At 36.2% G+C, this 19674-nt stretch overlaps 3 protein-coding genes, 1 long non-coding RNA gene, 1 other non-coding gene and 2 pseudogenes across 8 annotated transcripts; all 7 read right to left on the minus strand.

The window, feature by feature from the left end:
- Positions 1 to 93: 93 nt before the first annotated feature.
- LOC103344600 (heparan-alpha-glucosaminide N-acetyltransferase-like protein (DUF1624)) lies at positions 94 to 5067 on the minus strand. Of its 4 annotated transcripts, none has more exons than XM_016796159.2 (13): positions 4744 to 5067; positions 4442 to 4579; positions 4253 to 4334; positions 3447 to 3523; positions 3228 to 3343; positions 3004 to 3121; positions 2709 to 2825; positions 1305 to 1396; positions 1096 to 1162; positions 928 to 1009; positions 754 to 845; positions 515 to 658; positions 94 to 429 (listed from the first exon to the last, which is right to left on the minus strand). In XM_016796159.2, exons 1-13 carry the CDS (start codon positions 4876 to 4878, stop codon positions 349 to 351), a joined length of 1341 nt encoding a protein of 446 aa, XP_016651645.2. In that variant the 5' UTR covers positions 4879 to 5067; the 3' UTR covers positions 94 to 348. The 4 variants fall into 4 exon arrangements, with proteins under 4 accessions (XP_016651645.2, XP_008246429.2, XP_088910317.1 ...); XM_008248207.2 differs by having other exon boundaries at positions 94 to 403; positions 4744 to 5060; XM_089054191.1 differs by lacking the exon at positions 2709 to 2825 and having other exon boundaries at positions 94 to 403; positions 4744 to 5061.
- Positions 5068 to 5524: 457 nt separating this feature from the next.
- Positions 5525 to 6579, minus strand: LOC148921203 (uncharacterized). The gene is made up of 2 exons (XR_016127814.1): positions 6275 to 6579; positions 5525 to 5669 (listed from the first exon to the last, which is right to left on the minus strand). It is a non-coding gene; the product is annotated as an uncharacterized LOC148921203 (long non-coding RNA).
- On the minus strand, positions 5863 to 5962 carry LOC148921204 (small nucleolar RNA snoR127). The gene has a single exon (XR_016123447.1). It is a non-coding gene; the product is annotated as a small nucleolar RNA snoR127 (small nucleolar RNA).
- Positions 6580 to 6834: 255 nt separating the features above from the next.
- On the minus strand, positions 6835 to 10310 carry CPA (Subunits of heterodimeric actin filament capping protein Capz superfamily). Its single transcript, XM_008248206.3, has 10 exons — positions 9935 to 10310; positions 9681 to 9796; positions 9347 to 9436; positions 9140 to 9204; positions 8510 to 8671; positions 8216 to 8294; positions 7985 to 8062; positions 7637 to 7711; positions 7518 to 7553; positions 6835 to 7286 (listed from the first exon to the last, which is right to left on the minus strand). Exons 1-10 carry the CDS (start codon positions 10038 to 10040, stop codon positions 7179 to 7181), a joined length of 915 nt encoding a protein of 304 aa, XP_008246428.2. The 5' UTR covers positions 10041 to 10310; the 3' UTR covers positions 6835 to 7178.
- Positions 10311 to 12999: 2689 nt separating this feature from the next.
- Positions 13000 to 14567, minus strand: LOC148921205 (putative linoleate 9S-lipoxygenase 5 pseudogene; annotated as a pseudogene).
- Positions 14568 to 15108: 541 nt separating this feature from the next.
- LOC103344616 (uncharacterized) lies at positions 15109 to 17267 on the minus strand (annotated as a pseudogene).
- Positions 17268 to 17820: 553 nt separating this feature from the next.
- LOC103344615 (F-box/kelch-repeat protein At3g06240-like) lies at positions 17821 to 19319 on the minus strand. Its single transcript, XM_008248226.3, has one exon. It carries the CDS (start codon positions 19221 to 19223, stop codon positions 18045 to 18047), a length of 1179 nt encoding a protein of 392 aa, XP_008246448.3. The 5' UTR covers positions 19224 to 19319; the 3' UTR covers positions 17821 to 18044.
- Between the last annotated feature and the right edge of the window lie 355 nt (positions 19320 to 19674).

The raw sequence follows: 19674 nt of genomic DNA on the forward strand, positions 1-19674 counted from the left end.
AAAGGGGACTCAAAAAGTTTGTGGATTGTTGAGCGTTTGCTGGTTTCATTTTATTTATACAACCGATAAATGAAAAATAGGTACCAATACACATTTATACAAGAAAATTTCAATGACAATGAGCACTAATATCCAACGATATGTCATATGTACAAGATAATGTCACGGTAATTATTCAACCTGAGGAAGCCATACATAAGTAGTTCAAGGTTCAGCAGGGCTGAAACTAAAGAGGTACTACCAATAGGATTAGAATTTAGAGTTTCCAATACATGCCCAGCCGATGCAAAATGCCAGCAACAATGCCCCAAAATAAGATCTCTGCAAAGAGGACGTAGAGCAGAATGCCTACCCTCCTCGAATGCCAAACCCCCACAAAAATGTGCTTTTGAATCCAATATACCTGCCCATGCCACAAGTCAATTCAAACTATGAATGAAAAAATAATTAGTACAAAAATTATGGAAATTAAATTGGAAAAATGAAGGCAAAAACATATGGAATTCGAACATACTAGCGTGTTATGGGGGTCCTCGTAATACCACCCGTTAATGAATCCTGCAAAGATGCCTTCAGCTGCCATAACATACACAAGCATAGCGTTCATGCCGATCCATTCCAGTGGCAGGAATAGGTACTTAATACCCCAGATATCAACCTGGCATTGCAGGATGTTGATCTTTAGCAGAGAAAATTTGAGAAATCTCATGTAAAAAGAAAAGAACCATCAAAATTTTCATGACAAAACTATACCAGAATGTAGAAGGCTGAAAACACGAAAGCTGCTGCTCCAGATGTTATACATACATAGCTAAATGTATATAGCTGTTTGTTTGAAGGAATTGCTGCACTGGGCATAAAACATCAGAAATATATTATTGATAGGTAAACACAACATAGCTGCATACACTTCGCCTCAGTTCGCACCGTGAGTGAAATGAAGAATGATTCCTAAGACAAGGAGAGCACAGCCCGCTGGGATCCAATGCTTCAGTCTGGCTGGATGACCCTGTTGTTGGAAACATGAGAACAGTGAGGAAGAGTCTTGCAGATGCTAACGAGGGAGCTCTAAGTATATCAAATTTGAGACTTGACCTTCATTTGTATAAGCACATGACCAAAATGTACTCCAATGATTGTGGAGAGAATTGCAGATATAGAGCTGCAGGATGAAACAAATCGACATAAATATAAAGTTCTAAAAAGTTTCTCAGAGGCTTAATCCCTGAGCTGTAGTTGATCAACACCAAAACCAGTTCAGTACGCAATGGTTAAAGTCCAACAATGGAAAGGGTTATATTTACCTTACAATTCCTTCAGGTTCAAAAGGAGCATGGCACCATGATGGAGCGTCATGTCGAAATGGTCCTGCATATGGGGAATTCTCAGTGCAAGCCTGCAGCAGTTTGGAGTCTAGACGGTTAAACGTTTACAACTGACACTGATATATGCTCTTCATAAGAAAATCATATAAACAAAATAAGCATTGATTACACCTGACACGGATCCGCGGCACCATATTTTTGACACAAGTTTTAAACCCTTGGATTAGCCCACTATCAATTGATGTGATTAAACAAATTAATTATTTTATTCTTTAAATAAGCATTTATAGAAAATAAATTTTAATTGACTTTTGTATTTCCTCTCTCTTCATTTAATTAAGTTTTGATGGCTTATTGAAACAAGGCACTTCTTCTTCTTCTCTTCTTCGTGCCTTCTCATTAACACCACCTCCCTTCTTCTTCTTGCTTTTTTCAGTAACCCTGAAATCACAAACTAGCCATCCAATTTCAGCAAACCATTCCATCTAAATCACAAACTAGCAATTATTACTTAGAGTTAAGATTTATATTGATAAATCATTGTTTTAATAATCTACACAACAAGTTGCAGAGTAGATCACATTAATCTAGCCAATTTGTGGGCGTTGGAGAGAAACTGGGTCTTTGTTTCTGTTCAATCAAAATTACTTCAGAGTTAGGGAAGTAACACACCTTAGTTTTCATTCTCTTTATTTCCTATTCGGCTCTTGCCCTTCGTCCCTCTGCATCTCTGTGTCTCTCTCTTCTTCTCCATTCATTCATCTCCCCTCTACATCTTACAATTTCCCACCAATAATTTTTACATTTTTTTAATAATGTTATATTTTAATCTGTAGTATGAGTATCGTACAATCATATTGGTTTCTTCTTCTTAATATTTTATTTTTATCAGATAATAAAAAAAAAATTCAATAAATATTGGTTATGAAGATGTTGAATATAAAGTTAAAGCTAAATTAGTAGAGAAAATATGGAAGATTTCTTTGTTCCAACAGACCATATAGAAGATAAAGCTACTTTTTTTTCCCTCACATTTGCTTCAAGCCACAAATTAATTAGTAGAGAAGAGAAGATCGCAGGCGGATGATGAATGTAGAAGAAAGAGAGAGCAAAAAATGCAGAGGGTGCGAAGGAACAAAAGAGTCTAGTGGGAAAGGGAAAGAACTAATTAAAGATAATTAATGAGATGAGAGAGAGAATGAATTCTTAATTAATATGGTATCAGAATTTTAATCCCAATGTATAAATATTAATTGAAGAAAATTTATTGTTTTGAGAAATCAAAGTACATCTCAACCATTATCTAAAGGTCTAAAACTTGTGTTGAAAATATGGTGCCACGGATCCGCCTCCTATATATACATAAAAGATTAAACTACATACTTTAGATCTTTTCCAAGCTGGACGCGGATACATGTGATTGATTCCCAACACTTCTCTATCAATATATCCTACTGCATTACAAGGAGGATCTAGTTTTCCTCTCACGCCACAAGCTACCTATTGACAAGAAATCCTTGTAGATAAATGAATATTGCCACTGAAAAGAATTCTCAAACACAGAATATATTGTAGCTTCAAACACATTCAAATTTTCCTTACTCAGCAATTCTTACAAAGATTTTAGCAGATTCCTATCATTTAGTAGAAGTATGAGATGTGAGAACTGGAGGCTTACAGTGAAACTTTTCCCATAATCAATACTCTCTCTGTCAAGGACAGTAAATTGCCAATCAGGAACATATGTCCCATAAATTACAGCAAAGTAAATAGTGAGAACACATGCTGCCACCAGCCTGGAAATTTTGAATGGAGAATTCATTCATAATTGTTTCCTAAATATGAAAGAACTATAACAAATAGGGAAAAAAAACCATAGCATCATAGAAATAAAAGAATTACCAATGCCAATAGTATAATTTGAATATGGAGAACCCGCTGGGTGCCATATTTTTGGTTTGTGCACCTCTGGAGAAAATTTCTATCAAAGCCACTACCAGATATGCAAGAGCAATTCTCTACAAAGGGTAACATGAATTACTACAAGTTGCAGTGCATCATAAAACTAAACTATGTAATCAACATCAACAACATGCAAATGCATATAATTATCAAAATTACCTGGAGAATCCCACACCACCTTATTTCTTTCATGTCAACACCATATGTTAGTTTGTCAGGAGCATGTGAGAAACCTCCTTCACAACATATTGAAGGCATGTCAACATGAGAGTATCAAAGTAAGGTCTGGACCCTTATTGCTTTTATGTCCTTGAATAGTAACAGATTATTATCAAAACATGTTGATATGTAGACTTTTGGTTATTATTCTGAGACCTTTAACTTGTCAATGACCTCTAAGCCTCATTTGTAAAAGAAACTTAAGTTCCTAGCAGTCCATCCACATGTTAGAGCCTTGTAGGAACTGTTAAAGAATTAATCAAGTCAACCGTTGACATTTTAACTCTTTAACAGGAACCATCTAAGCTAATATCTGCAGACTGCAGCCATGCCAGTCAAGTCTCCTCAACAATAGTAGCATTCAAGGCATTCCGAAATAACTTTCTAATTTCAAGTGTGGCGTAAAGTGATGCATCATACAAAGAGCAACAGTTGAATCACAATAAACAGTGCAGTGTTAAGCAATTAAGATTTTGATGAGAAATGTTTTTTTCCCCTATTTAGCTATGTCAGATTTCCTCCCCCCCTCAGCTGGGGGAAAATGGAACAAAACTACATCATATTATTAGAGTTTCTTTCACATAAGACTAGAAACTGAAAAGCGAATGAAATCAATAAAGGGAATGCATAATACTCCCTAGTTTATATGTCTTTTTTCTCTTGAAGGTCAAAAATGTAAGCAAAGTAGGAGTCAAAATGAACCCAACAAACAAATATATTCAATATAAGGTTTCAAGGACAGTGACCTTGTAATAGGAGACCCCAGAACAGAAGCTTGAGAGTTCTAAGAATCACCCTCTTGACAGCCAAAAGTTGGTCTGGTATTCTCTATAAGAAGAAAGGTCATTAATTCAAATTTGTACTGTAATATTATGCTACCATTCTGTTGAATAAGAAGGAAAAATTGAAAAACAGAGAAAGGAAAGCAAACCAACCTTGAGAGAAAGTGCAATGGCCATGCCCACAATGAACAAGAAGAATGGCATTACAAAGTCAGCAAGGTTGCAGCCATTCCATGGCGCATGCCCAATCACAGGCCACTCTCCACCAGCATCGTCAACCAAAATCATCAGCTGCATCATCAAGAAGAAAACTATGCCAAGTCAAAAATTCATAAACGCCAACAAAAGTCTCGTTTCCTCCCGACAAGAACCTCAAAAACGTTGTTTCTGTTTACGGTTTTGACACTGAATTGAAGTAACAAAAGTAAACTAAAGAGTGAACTTGTTTGAGTTACCGAAACAGTGAGGCCACGAAAGATGTCGAGGGAAGCGACACGTTTCGGCTTGGAAGGCTTGTGGTCCGACATATCGGGTTCCGACACGTTGAGATGGTGGTGGTGAGTGGCCGTATCGGCTTTGATTTCGGCCATTTTGTGACGTCAACGGTGTTTGAGCTTTGATGATGAGGGTGAGCTATTCAGTTCAGCTAAAAACTAAGCTAAGCTCCTTGTAAAATATATTATATAACTAAACTCAGAGTCCACTCTCAGATAGTGATGATGACTGACTGACTGATTGCATGGATATTTGTAAATTTGCAATTACCCTCTAGAGGATTGAATGAATCATTGAAATATAAAATATATCATGTCCTCAATAAATATATTGAAATAACAAACAACCCATTAGTATAGTAACCTGGAGTAATGCTGATCCTCTTGTTTTTTATTTTGAATTTTGTAATAATTTGGAGTAATTCTGCTCCTCTTGTTTTTTTGGTTTTTTAATAGTATAGTAATTTGGAGTAATCCTCAAGTTGCGTGTATAATTGCTCCTCTCCTTTTTTATTTTTTTGAAAAGACCCGTGAGGTCAGAACATACTGTCATGGATAAACATAAGAGGCAAATATTTTGTTTCATATTATGAATTCAGTTTTTCTATTATTCTTCCAGCAAAAAAAGAAAACCATGTTTTTATACTGAAAATTGTTGCAGTAGTCATAACTTGTTGATTCATTGGTACCATGGGAGTGTGTGGATTAAGCTTCAAAGTATCACTATACAGACTGTATTAGCCTTTGTTTTCTGGAGAAATTCCAAGGGAAAAATCGTATAATTGGAATTTGGAACAATTTTTACATTAATAAACAATCCACAATAATTTCCAGCCACCTCAACTCTGCAGCAAGTTACAAGCTTTTTACTGCATCTGTCTTCCTGTCTGTATCACAAAGAAAAGGTTACATCATTGGAATTTCTGGTCAGCAAAGAAAAGGTGACACAAAAATAAATAACCAGTTCAAGAAAGACGGGAAAATTCTGGTCAGCAAGAACCCTTATCTCTGTTTTATCATCAGATAGATGCACTTCTACAAAAGGCAAATATCAAAAGCCTAACCAAGTCCATAGAAGAGACTGGCAAAATGCCTCTCAAATAGGAATCAGTACAAGCTTAGGAAAAACTGCCCCATGGAGCACATCCACATATGATTTGGCTAATTTGCATCATCCCAGGCAACACACAAAGACACAAATACTAACCAGTAAACAAACACAACAGAGTGAGGGAGGAAGGGTCCCAAATGGATCAAACATAAAAGAAGCATCCAAAGAAGATTCAGAGGGGAAAATTTTATTGATGAAGAATAAATTTGTTCAAGGATGAAATAATTAGAAACATCTTAGCTAACCCAGTCAGTTGTTTGTCAAGTTTATTCCTTTGTATATTGTTTTTATTTGCAGTGCTAAAACATAATGAAATGCACCTTATTTTCTCCCTAAATTTTCTCTCTAACCAAACAGACTAAATTTGAGAGAGATCCTTACTTTACTATAAGGTGGCCTTGCACTGTTTTTAAGCAGAGAAAGTGGAAGCTGTAATCAAACCAACTACAACAGTATCAGAATAAATACGATACAAATACAAGATGAAAGTTTTCAAATTTAAGTGAGAAGAGAATCAAATTCCAAACCCTAACCCAAAAATCAGTACATGAGGTAAAAAGAAAGTGAAAGTTCGCCGTTTGGTTGCTGAAAATCTGCGGCGAGAAAATGTTTTCAAAGAACAACACAGGCTCAGTTAGCTCTTTATATAGCACTGGTTTGCGCGGGCTTGACCTAGCCCAGTTATGTTTTTCGACAATTTATATAGAAATATTTCGTGCGTTTCATTCTATACTTTTATTTACAATTTAATTTCTTTTTGTATTGATATATTTTTATTTTGTGATCTTTATTAGTACCGATGTTTAATGCCTTAAACAAGATTAAGTTTGTGGCTTTCGAAACCTAATTTTGGTTTACATTTGTGAAAAGTGATATGCTAATGCAACATATTCTCCAGAGTCCAGAGATTAATGGTTAATTAGTAACCACTGAACCACACATATCACCAACTTATCTAATTTAAATCTCCACTTTGTAGAAAGAAAAGGCACAAATTAAGCCACTCCTCAGAATACATAAAATTACAAACTCCTCGACAGCTTCAGTAGTTACAAGTTTATAACACAACGAGAATCAGCCACAACCCTTTACTATATACGACATAAATAACAATTATATTACAAGCACCAAAACTGAGGGAAAGAAGCTTCAATGGCAAAGGACATGACTCAGAATGGAAACGAGAAAATGGAACGACAGATAGTCAGCGCTAAGTATGACTGGCATACTCAAGCTATGGGTCTAGATGGGAAGAAACTCGTTCTTTCAGTTGAACAGGCGGAATTTACTTTCCGATGCCAAGTTCTTTTGTAATGTCTCTTGTCAAGCTGAACTGCAACGTATTTTGCCATGGAAATAAGGTGCGGGTAACTGGAAGCTTTCTTCGAAGATCCTGCATCACATTAAGTTTTGAAGGTTAGCACTGGAATCAATCTCCCGTTAAAACATAATACAGATTTAACAAAATAACAACTGGAATGGTTTTGAGCTCAGACATAATATAGAAACATTTTTTTTCTGCAAATGTGTTTCATGTTTATGTTAGACGTCTCATATCCAAATATGTTCCACTGTACCAATATACAAAAAGTTTAACTTCAGGGTCAGTTGAAGTCAATGGTACCTTGAAAGTGGTATCAGGCAAGTTTGAATAGGATTCCTGCAGAAGTAAATTTGTTAGTAAAAAGCTCAATAAGTAAAACAACATCAGCTATAAACTGAAGAAAGTGGGATGTTTTGAACCTCGAGAGATGACAAGTACTCTGTCTCATGTTGGCGAATAATGTTGCCTATGGCAATTGCACTATCTTCAGAGGACTGCAACGTATATGAGGCATATCAATCAAGAAAAGAAGGCATCAAATAGGTGAAAAAAAGGGACACATCTGTAAGCTATGACAAAAAGTTTAAAAAGCAACAGGAAATGTTTTATCAATAATGTAAAGCACGACATGGGAACTATCCAATGCTTAAGCATCACAATATCAAATTTAATTATACTGTTGCTGTAGACCTTGCAAGATAAATCATCCCAAGTAATACCAAAATAAAAATGACAACACATGGCAATAGTCATATCTTAACTTCAACCTGAAAAATTGTTGTATCTTTGCATTCATGTTTTGCATCTAATTGCACATTTCCCTCCTCAAAATAGTGCGCACCCACCTGAAAGGATAAGAATAGGAGGACGTAGATGAGAAACAGTTAACTCATGGTTAGGTTCTTATACTATGAACCAAGCAAATTACTGCAGTCTGAATTGCATAGAGACAAAGAAACCAGTCTGCAGACATGCACCAAGTCCAAAACAACAAATACCTGCAGCTTGCCGCTCAATTCCAGCATTTGTAATTCATCTTTGAACTCAATGTTCCATATCGAGCGCCAACTACCGTTGCTATGGAACATGCAAATTAAACTATATCAGAAGATGGCCATGTAAAAAAGGAAAAAAAAGAAAACCTAACTGTATTTGTAACAGCGAAATGACCTGGTGTAATAACAGGACACATTTGTTGGTACAGACTACATATACATTTTGTTCTAACTGAAATGCAAAACTAAAAAGCAATAACAAGCTCATGGATTGGGTATATAACTAATTTCACGCACCAGAAATTTTGTGGGCTATGTCTAGCAGCTGAAATCACCACTACAAGCTCAAAGTCAGATCCTGGGCCCTCTACATCTTTACCATTGCCACAGTACACTGAGCAAATTCCCTTTGGATAAGCTTCATCAACATATTTAAGCATTTCTGCATCGAGAGCACACCTGACACAAAGGAATGCGGAATTATACACAAGTGCACGTATGCACACACAAAAATACACACATGAATAAAATAAAAACAAGTTTGGTTCTTTGTGTGCTATGTTTCCAATTCCAAAAGCTATCAATAATTTTTCATTCTTGTATAGCCATATGAACAAGCACGCTCAAAAGATAACTTGATCATAAGTAACAAGTTTATTGCAAAGTTCTCTCTCGGCCATTATGGAAAGGCATCCTCAAACCTCAGTTTACTGTAGCATGTAAAAACTGCTTTGGTATATCAAAATTGACAAAGAAAGTAGTTCCTGCAGGGTCGAATACTTTGGCCATGTAACATTACTTGGAATACGCACATCAACATGCATGCCTGACATGAAGCAGAGCACTAGAGGCCCTAATATTAAGTCAACTATCTTAGAGAATACAAAATGCAAAGAATTTCTTGCCATAAAACTTAGAAAAGCATACCGAAATTCCTCAACATATGCTGATGGAAGTTCCTCATCCAGAGCAGGTCTCACCTCTGTACAAACCTGAACCAATTTTAGCACATTATGATGAAAAAATTGGTAACAAAACTTTGATGACAAAATCAAATAGGATGTAATTACAAACAAAGGTAACAAAAATACATGGAAAGCTTTTATATTAGGTGTGTGGAAGCATAAGACTTGCCTGTTTGATGTGGTCAACTACAGCAACTTGAGCAGTCCTGGGATCAATGAACTCAGTCTCATTGAGCTGTCCAAATGATGTAACTATAACCTGTTCACACAAAAAATATAAGTAGATATAATCCATATATGCACACAATTCCATATATTTTAGAAAGAACAACCAATGAGCACAAATACATACAACAAAAAGAGTAAAAAAGTTCACATTTCATAAAATAAGAGCTCCAAAATTCGTCGAAATGAAACACTAAAACCAAGAGGGAGCCTTTATTCAGAAAAGTCGAGACTTCAACTGAAAAAAAATAAACAGAAAAAATAATAAGAAAACATACGTCTCCAATTCGACCGGGCATTTCGAGGGAAATCAAGTGGGATTTGTTATACAGTGGGAATGCCTCTGACGCAGCCTCCTCGTACAAAACGTCGTCGTTCAGTACCGCCTTCACATCTGCCACCAAACCCAAACACCAAATACAAAATGCGATTCACATGATCGATCAAAATTTGAAATTAAAAAATGAAACAAAATTAGAGAAAGCGAAAGAAATGTGAAGAAAGAGTGCCGCTTTGGGGTCAAAGGTGAGACCTTTGGCAACGAATTGGATTTCTCCTGGAGGAGAGTTGAGAAGGAACCACTTTGCTATTTCTTTCTTCTGCTTCTCGCTAAGCTCTGCTTCTTCTTCGTCCGCCATTTCTCTCTCTCAGTCTCTCTCTCTCTCTCTGAGATTTGAATGGGAAATGAACTGGTGCAAGATTCAGAGGGAAAGAGAGAGAGAGAGAGGAGTGATTTCCTGGGAAACACGTAAAACTGTAAGAATCCAGACGCTGAGTTTCTCGGGGCCCACAAAAATCAACGGACTGGATTTGTTATGATTGAAACGCGTCGTAGAGGAGAGTTGCCTTTGAAGTGTGTGAATTGTGATCTGTAAAGGTCACCTGGGAGGTGTGAGGTGGTGACTGTTAACTCGAAATGATTTTGAGTGGTGGGGATGGTTTTTGTAACCACTAAAACCTGCCGGGGTCAATGATGCCCATGATCCTGTCCGTCCAATCATTATACCATCTGAGAATAACTGACGGTTGTGATTGCCATCACAGAAAGTAGTGCCTTTTGGTTGTAGCCTCTGCACTGACCCATGCAACATCTAATCATCCACCACAATATCATCTCCTTCTTTTATTGGATGAACGTTACAAATACCAAAATTATGTGTATAATACATGAATTTGTGGGTATTATTGAAAATTTAGTAAAAAATATGTGTATTAAATATTAAAAATACATATATATACGTGTACAATATGTGTATTGTACTTTTGTGTTTTAAAAAACGTGACGTGTAATGGTCTAATAACTTTTGCATTTTAATACACATATTTTTCACGTACGTACATATTTTTCATGTTTAATACACATTTATAATACACACAAAATATACATATTATACACAAAATTTTCACATATTTTTGAATTAAAATAATATATATTAACATATTATATAATGGCCAAACTTTTCAGTTGTAACTTGCCAAAATTTTGTCGGAATAAACACATACATATTATATTCATATTTTTTGCGTTCCATATTTTACTAACTATGAAAGAATGTGGGAGGCTAAGATTATTTCTTACTTGTTGTAACAAAAATGCAAGATAGTGATTTTGCAATTTCTTTGCCAACCAGAACAACAATTTCAAACAAATATTTATGGATATAATAGTAAGAGATGATGTAGTATTTTTCATGTAAAGTGTTTGAAATTTGAAGTAATTACCAAGACCACTCCAACTCGGCATGCAATTCTCTACGACAAATAATGTGTACAGTAAGAGAATTTATTAGCACTCGAGAGAGTGAGGTAGATCAAAAGCAAATATTCTCACACAAAAAAAATATATGAAAAAATTGAACACTCAAATTGATTTACTGTGAAATTTCTCACTTCTCATTATATGCTTTGGATATGTCGAAAGAATATACCATAATATACATTAGGGTAATTTTATTGGCACCCCCAAATTTGCTCTTTGCACCCTATATTCTCCTTACACCCCACTAAATTTTAGTAAATTTTAAAATTATTCACTACACCTCATTTTTCTTCCTAGATTGTCCTCATGAACCCCATTCCTTAACTTACCTATGTAAACCCCACTGAAATCATTACTTTGTTCAGTGGTAGTCCATCGAATTTGTTTTCGTTTTTCAGTGGCTATCCACCGAATGTGTTTATGTTTTCAGTAGTAGTCCACCGAATCTGTTTCAGTTTTTTAGTGGTAGTCCACCGAATATATTTCCATTTTTCAGTGGTAGTCTACTGAATTCGTTTTTTGTTTCATTGATTTCGTTTCTTGTTTCAGTGATCATCTATTGAATTCGTTATTGAGTTTGTATTTAATATTGTTTTTTATTAGGAATGTGAGCACCTTAGGTGCATGTTGAAGACATTTACCCTTCGTTAGTGAAATTGGTGGGCTAATCCAAATAATGATATATTCAAATGGTACATTCAGAGGTCTGAATTAGAGTAACTTATTAAGTGTTCTTATCGGAATGCAGATAAGATTGTTGTATCTACCTTCGTTGAGAGATGGCATCCCGAAATGAACATCTTTCACATGTCTTTTGGTGAGATGACCATCACATTGGATGATGTGTCGTCTATTTTAAGGGTGTCACCTTGTTTTTGTTCCTTTAATTGGAGTAAGGTCAAAATAGCTTAAATTAAATTTGTGGTTGATAATAAGTTACTGAAAAAATAAATATATTTCGGTTCGTTGCCACTGAATTGTAGACAAAAATTCGGTAATACATCACCGAACACCGTTCCATATTATGGTGGATCTCCACTGCATCTGAAGTTAACAACCGGTGGTATCCCACCGAATTTACCTTTCATGTTTGGTACTAGTGTGCTAAATGCAACCAGCAAACCATCATGAAATCCTAAGCTTGAAAAAAGCCAAAAAAATAAACTCATACCTCATTCGAAGCCTCTCTAACTTCAATCTCACCATTCATGAATAAATACAACATATTTTTTCACCAATATAAGCGTATAAACCTTATTAGGGTTGTAGAAACATGACGATTTGAGAAAAAAGTGTAACTAGTGTTGCAGGAACATATGTGGGGTGTAGTGAGCAAATTTAATTTTTATTATAAATGATTTTTGTCCTTAACAGTAATTATGTACAAGGGTTAAATAAATTACTTATGTTTAAAATTAGTATAGAGTGCAAAGAGCAAATAATGGGGTGCCAATAAAATCTCCCTCACACACTTGCTAAAATATAATATATTCAAAGAGTATAGCCGCGCGGCTATAGTACGGACTGTTGAATTTTTTATAATAAATTGTATAGCCGATCGGCTATACTCGGGATTTTGAAAAAATTTAATAATTAGTATAGCCGATTGCGGCTATACGCTGGACTTATTTATTTATTTATTTATTAAATAGTAGGGCTATAGCACGCGGGACATTTTGTTTTAAATAGTATAGCCGCGCGGATATACTGTTTAAATATTCATATATACAAAGATAACAGCCGGCTATGGTCTTTAAATACTTATTTAATCAAATGCAAAGTGTATGATCAGAAGTAAGAGGCTCATTTCCATACAAATTGTGTAATCATATAAAAAATATGTTTTAAGACCTACCAAGAAATCTAGTTTTGGTTGACAAAATAATTTTAATCTTGCTAGATCTGTTGCTGATGAAGAAACAGAGCCGAATGTTTATGAAGGAGAAGGCCCATTTGCTGACCAGAAGGTTCTTTCTGATCTCGACAACTACGGAGTTCTTGGACTTGGGCAAAGAGTTTCCAAGCAGATACCTTCAAGTTCTTCAATTGGAGAAACTGGTGTGCAGCCTGTTGGTTATACTCTTGTTTCATGAAAACCTATAATACTCTGGTTTTGATGGACCATTAATGTAATGGTAGCAAGCAATGATAAATAAAGAGGTATTACTAGCTCTGTTTGATGCAGGACTCGCCAGTCTGCTTTTGTTGCTTAATTTGATACCAATGAAATCTGATTGTTGAATGTCTCTTGGTTCTTAATTATGTTTCATGATCTATTTGACTTTGGACTAATCTGAAAGCTGATGAGTTCTGGATATTATTGATATACTCATGTATGTATGGCTTTTGTCTTGTCTTTGATGGAGGCAGCACTTACGCAGCTGGTAAGGTAGCTGAGCTTATGCGTGCAGATTTTGTCCATGAAGTAATTTCAGCATGTGTACCTCAACAACAACAACAAACACATGAACAATTTCTGAATTTATTCTTACAACAACAACAACTACAACAACAAAAAACATATCGAGCCAAGAGAGAAGGATGAGTAAAATATACAAAATAGAGAAGCATTAGATGTTGACACTGTTGTTGGGAATTCCCTTGCCAGTAAGTCCAGGCTCACTAGAAGGATGGAGCAAAGTGTATGGGATCTTGGACGGTCCAACCCGGTTCTTCAATTTATTATCCTTGTTCATTTTTATAATTCTTTTCTCAATTCCTTCCAGCTTCTTTCTAAAATCCTCAGAGGCTTGCAACATGTTTGCATCTGTTGTCCATTATGGGGTGTCTCTCTGCCCCAGATAAAGCTCATCAACTGGGTGCCTTGATAAGATTTCCATGGAGATGGAGGCCATGCCAGGCAGGGTCTGCAGCTGAGGTGTAAATGTTTTCAAGAATGCCTTGTCAGGGTTGGTTTTGAGCTCCTCACACTCAGGAGTGCCTTCTTCCAGCATGAAGCGCAGGCTTATGCTTGCCCGGTTCGGGACTTATCCACCTATAGAGTACTGGCCATAGTTGATTGCTGCATGATAGGCTGAAGAGAGCCATATGGTAATGGTGCATGATTCTATCGGCTCTTCACAAGTCTGCATTTTAGGCCTACCATGGTTCATCTTTCTTGTCACCATGACCTTCCTCTCTGAGTTCCCTCCACCAAGACTGGAGTTCTAAGTCATTTTGAACCATTTCATCGTTTTTATGGTAGAAGGAGCAATGCTCTTTAACCCATGTTTTAATTGCAGACCATATCTCAAGCCCATCAGCAGCATATGGATAGTCCTCTATCAGTAAGCGTACAATGCGCGACGATTTTGGATCCTCAACTGCCATTCCTCTGAACATAGCAAAGAGTAGATAATTAAATGCCATCAAGCCTTTCATCTTTGTTGTTTTTGAGACTTGAGTTAAGAACATAATGACAGCATTCATCAAATCTTTTAGACCCTTTAGTTGTATTCATTTCTCCCTGTAACGTTGTGTCTTAGCTCTAATATTTGAGTTGCATCCATTGCCGAAATTTTTAGATGAAAAATGTTATGGTCTTCTAAAAAACTTAAATTGTATAGCCGCGCGGCTATACTCTTTATATATATTATATTTGACACGTATAGCCGGACGGTTATACTCGAGATTGTTTAATTTTTTTATTTATTAAACAGTATAGCCTCTCGGCTATACTATTTATTAAAAAATTTAAACGAACCCACGTATAGCCGGGCGGCTATACTAGTTATTGAAAAAAAATTTCGCAGCATACACACCATTCCTAACCTCCCCTTCACTTTCATTCAAAACCCATAACAGCGTCCTTATTGTCCAATTACAATCTGACACACAAGCAAAAGTAATATTTCATTTAGGATGAAAGTCAAAGTAATATAAATTCAAATGTCGCTTCGAGTTTTCCGTTTTCTTTATAAAATAAAAAAACAGATGTACACAATAGATCATGAAAGCTTAAGCTTACTTGGAGACAACGAATGGCGACAGGATTTACTCCCTTCCTGAAGCTCTCTTGTTTTATCATCATCATCTCCTCTCAAGTTTACTAGCTCTTCTTCTCTGAATTTGTGTAGTGGCTTTGGTGTGTCACTTGAAAGATAAGTCTGCACAAATATACAAATCAACCTACTAGTTTACCATTTTCAGTATTTCTAGCAGTCCATAAACTACAACTAAATGAGTTTGTCTTAATGGACTTCAATCTCTTAATGGACTTCAATCTCTCTCTCTCTCTCTCTCTCTCTCTCTCTCTCATGCGTGATTAATGAGTTGCATTAGAACTGCATTCTTTCATCCTACAAACTTTTACCTTGTTTGCGAAGAAAATGCAGTCTTTTTTGTACTTGTCAGCAGGGTACACACCCATGAGTTGCGGACAAAGTGGATTCGACCTTCACCAGGAACATCTTCAAGCGTGAGAGTCTTCAAGTAAAACTCACTGTGATGATCATTTCTAATTATAAATGCTCCTGGGACCCCAATCTCCTCATCCCAATCAAAAGTAATATCAAATGCAGAGTCCCCTGCAGTTAAGGGGGTGATTGTGGTAATCCAATTTTCCAAATATGCTGGCTTTCCAACTTTTCCTGGGGACCCCTTTTCTACAAAAGGAGATCAAATGAAAAATGGATCAATAGATGTTCAATTATAAAACCTCCAAATACTGTTTTTTTTTTCTTTCTCTGTTCTAAATTGAGATGTTCTGTTTTCTCTTGTGAGGTTCTGGTACTAATAACTACAAGTAACTTGGAACCATTAAATAAGCATGGATGCTAACAAATTAACAAGTAAAAAGTAAACCAGCTCACCAACACGATCGAGAACCGATGCTGCAAGGTCGTTCAAGTCCAGAACATTCTTCTTCATCAAAACACCACCCTCCCTTTGATCTTCTTGCCCTCATATTTGGGGTGTGGATCAATGGTGTTGTTCTGGGATGCCTTGGAAGCTGTTGAAGCCAAAGGCAACGGTTGAGATCGTGTAACATCATCCATGCTCAAGAAACCAGGCAATTTAGGCACAGTAGTGGCCTGTGATTGATTGATGTGAGGTTGTTGGGTGTTGCTACTGCAACTACTTTTCTCTTGAAGCTCAAAGGAGTTAAGAGATGCTTGCAATGTAGCATCTTCCATCCGATTCAAGAACTAAAAGAACTTAATAGAAGATGGTTTGAAGATCTCAGCATGAAGAATATGAGAGAAGGGTGTGTGTAGTATTTATTAAGGTCAATATATAATAGGTGACCATTTCTTTAAAAAGACTCGTATACTACTTGCCTTGCATGTGAAGGTCTTTTAGATGTTACTAATCTAATCCAGCTACTTTTTCCTCCATTTCTGTGGTCGACTCGAGGACCCCGTCCTTTTCTATGGTTCATGTTGAAAAATAATGCCCATTTGTGCTCTACACAGTTTTATTCTGATGTTTTACTTAAAAGTCGTACAGCCGAGCGGCTATACTCGGTTCTCTTCTAATTTTTTTTATAAAATAGTATAGCCGTTCGGCGATACTCGGTTTTCTCCTAATTTTTTTAAAATATAGTCTAGCCGCCTGGCTATCCTCGTTTTTCCCTAAATATTTTTTAAAAAATAATATTTCCGCTCGGCTATACTTATTTTGACACGTGGGGCCCATTCGTTGGGCTCGTCCACTTTTGTTTTTTTATAAATAGTATAGCCGCTAAAGGTCGGATAGCCGCACGGCTTGACTAGTTTTTGTTTTTGTTTTTTTTTTTTTTTTAATAACCATTATTTAGAGGCTGAAGAGAGCCATATGATAATGGTGCATATTTCTATCAGCTCTTCACAAGTCTGCATTTTAGGCCACCATGGTTCATCTTTCTTGTCACCATGACCTTCCTCTCTGAGTTCCTTCCACCAAGACCGGAGTTCTGAGTCATTTTGAACCATTTCATCATTTTTATAGTAGAAGAAGCAAACTCTTTAACCCATGTTTTAATTGCAGACCAGATCTCAAGCCCATCAGCAGCATATGTATAGTCCTCTATCAGTAAGCGTACACCATGTGACGATTTTGGATATTCAACTGTCATTCCTCTGAACACAGCAAAGGGTAGATAATTAAAAGCCATCAAGCCTTTCATCTTTGTTGTTTTTGAGACTTGAGTTTAGAACATAATTACAGCATTCATCAAATCTTTTAGACCTTTTAATTGTATTCATTTTTCCCTGTAACATTTTGTCTTAGCTCAAATATTTGAGTTGCATCCATTGCTGAAATTTTTAGATGAAAAACGTTAAGGTCATAAGATTTCACCTTTTGATGAGATCCACGGGAAGCGCTTGTTTTGTGCATTACAGACGACCCTTTTTCTTAATTAAATAGTATAGCCGCTAGTATAGCCGCGCGGCTATACTCGGGACTGTTTAAAATTTTTAATTAAATAGTATATCCTGACGGCTATACTCTGTATAAATGATTATATGTTATATTTAAACCGTATAGCCGCGCGGCTATACCGGTGCCTCTTAGTATAGCCGATGGGCTATACTCTTTAAATATATTTGAAACGTATAGCTGCACGGATATACTCTTGACTGTTTAAATTTTTTAATTAAATAGTATAGCCGATCGGCTATACGATATAATAAAATTTAAAAAAGACCCAAGTATAGCCGCACGGCGATACTATTTATTAAAAATAAAATAAAATAAAAGAAATCTCTCAGTATACACACCATTCCTAACCTCCCCTTCACTTTCATTCAAAACCCATAACATCTTCGTAATTGTCAAATTACAATCTGACACACATGCAAAAGTAATATTTCATTAAAATTACAAGAATTACAAAAAAGAATGTTTCTTAAAAGAAGTAGAAGAACGAGAGATTACTTAACATGAGAATCTTGTTGTTGTCTCAATGAACTGAAATGAGGCTACTTGTATAAAGTACAGCTTGAAAATGTTCAAAAAGCACACCATGAATAGGAAGATTCCTAAGCACTTTGGTATCGAAATTGTGGGAAACTACATATCCATCTGTGGCAACTAGAAGAAGCTCATCACTATTCCAAAATGTCAACGGCATCCCAATGCCTGCTATAGGTTCGATGGTTAAGTGTTTTGTCCAACAACCCTTGATACCACAAAAACCATCCATCACCCATATGTCTATGAATTTAGAAACCCCACTTTCTACGTGATAAGAAAACAGAGCAATGGATTCATTCCACACTCCTAGGCTTCCATAGTTTTCTTCTGAATCTTGTAAACTATCCGGCACCGGCGTATCGAAAAATAACTCATCGTCCATGTCAAAGGAGAGCATGACTTTCTTGTTTTCGTCTAGGGTTTGCTTGTCCAGCTCCAAGGCAAACCAATAGTAAACACCCTTGAAGTAGATTTGGGAAGAAGAAGAAGACCAAACCACAGTGCTTGGTATATCAGTCTTGATCTCTCTCCAAGAGTTAGAGCTCATGGTATATACCTCTGCCATGTGAGGGAAGAACAAGATCCAAAACCCCTCAAAATGCATTACTATTCGAACAACTTTGTAAACCCTGGCTCTGCTGTCGTAGCCAAATCCCACAGCTACCCCTGTCGACTGCAACCTGTTCAGGGTTTTCGGGGGAGGTTGAGGTAGACGAAGGCATGACTTGGGAAGAAGCTTGAGTTGCTTTAGAGCTGGGTTGCATAGAAAAACATTATCAGAGAAATCAGTTAGACAAATAATCCCATGGCAATGGCCTGCAATGTCCAAACATTCGTGCCTTAGCCCTACAGAAAGTGGAGGAACATTATTAAGGTTGAGGTCTCGGATAGAATTAGATTGAATTTGAACATCATCGTTGTCATTGCTAAGATCAACAAGTGACAACAAAATATGATTTGCTTCATCGTTGAGAACACAACGCTTGAAAAGGACACAAGTTGAGGTCTTGGATGAACATCTGTTGTCTATGGATTTGGAGAGGTGGACATCCACAAAGTTGGGGTCATTGATGAAATTGTACCACGATTTATGAACGCATCTGAATCGCATCAGAGATTTCGGAGGCAGCCTTGACAAGATCTGCATCACCATTTCTTCTGGCATTTTGCAAAACTCTGCCAATTTCTGGCAGAAGCGACAACGTACAATGAATCATACAAAAGAAGATTCAAAGAAATTAATGAAAAGAGAGAACCTTTTTGTTTCTAATTGAAAGAGTTGTGTTTTCTTTCAGTGATGTGAAATGTAGGCAAATTGATTGTAGTGTGGAAGTCAGCTGGTTTGTAGTTTTTGAAATTATATTTGCGGAAAAATAACACTATATAAAGTAATTTGAGAGAAAGAAACGTGATTTGTTTTGGGTTGAACGCGAAGAAAGGAACGATACGCTTATGTATATTTTTTTTTAAAACAGAAATTATTTAATTTTTTATTGTCTTTTTTGAACAAATATAATTCAACTGTCAAATTAACCTGCTTCAGTAGGTTCTTTTGTAAGAACATAATGATCCAACCCAAGTGAAAATAAGAAGAAGACAAAATTTATTAACTATTG

This window comes from Prunus mume, linkage group LG1 (assembly GCF_029339155.1).
Source record: "Prunus mume cultivar Tortuosa linkage group LG1, ASM2933915v1, whole genome shotgun sequence".
In the NCBI taxonomy this organism is placed as follows: Eukaryota; Viridiplantae; Streptophyta; class Magnoliopsida; order Rosales; family Rosaceae; genus Prunus; species Prunus mume.

Bases quoted from the DNA above. Each gene is read 5' to 3' on its own strand.
- LOC103344600 (XM_008248207.2), bottom strand. From the start codon at position 4,878: ATGGCCGAAATCAAAGCCGATACGGCCACTCACCACCACCATCTCAAC. The intron at 4,335-4,441 runs GTTGGTTTGCTT...TTCTTCTTATAG, and splicing joins CCATTGCACTTTCTCTCAAG to AGAATACCAGACCAACTTTT. The intron at 404-514 runs GTATGTTCGAAT...TGGCATGGGCAG, and splicing joins AGGACCCCCATAACACGCTA to GTATATTGGATTCAAAAGCA.
- CPA (XM_008248206.3), bottom strand. From the start codon at position 10,040: ATGGCGGACGAAGAAGAAGCAGAGCTTAGCGAGAAGCAGAAGAAAGAA. The intron at 9,797-9,934 runs GTCTCACCTTTG...GTTTGGTGGCAG, and splicing joins AATCCAATTCGTTGCCAAAG to ATGTGAAGGCGGTACTGAAC. The intron at 7,287-7,517 runs GTACCATTGACT...AATGTGATGCAG, and splicing joins TGCCTGATACCACTTTCAAG to GATCTTCGAAGAAAGCTTCC.
- LOC103344615 (XM_008248226.3), bottom strand. From the start codon at position 19,223: ATGCCAGAAGAAATGGTGATGCAGATCTTGTCAAGGCTGCCTCCGAAA.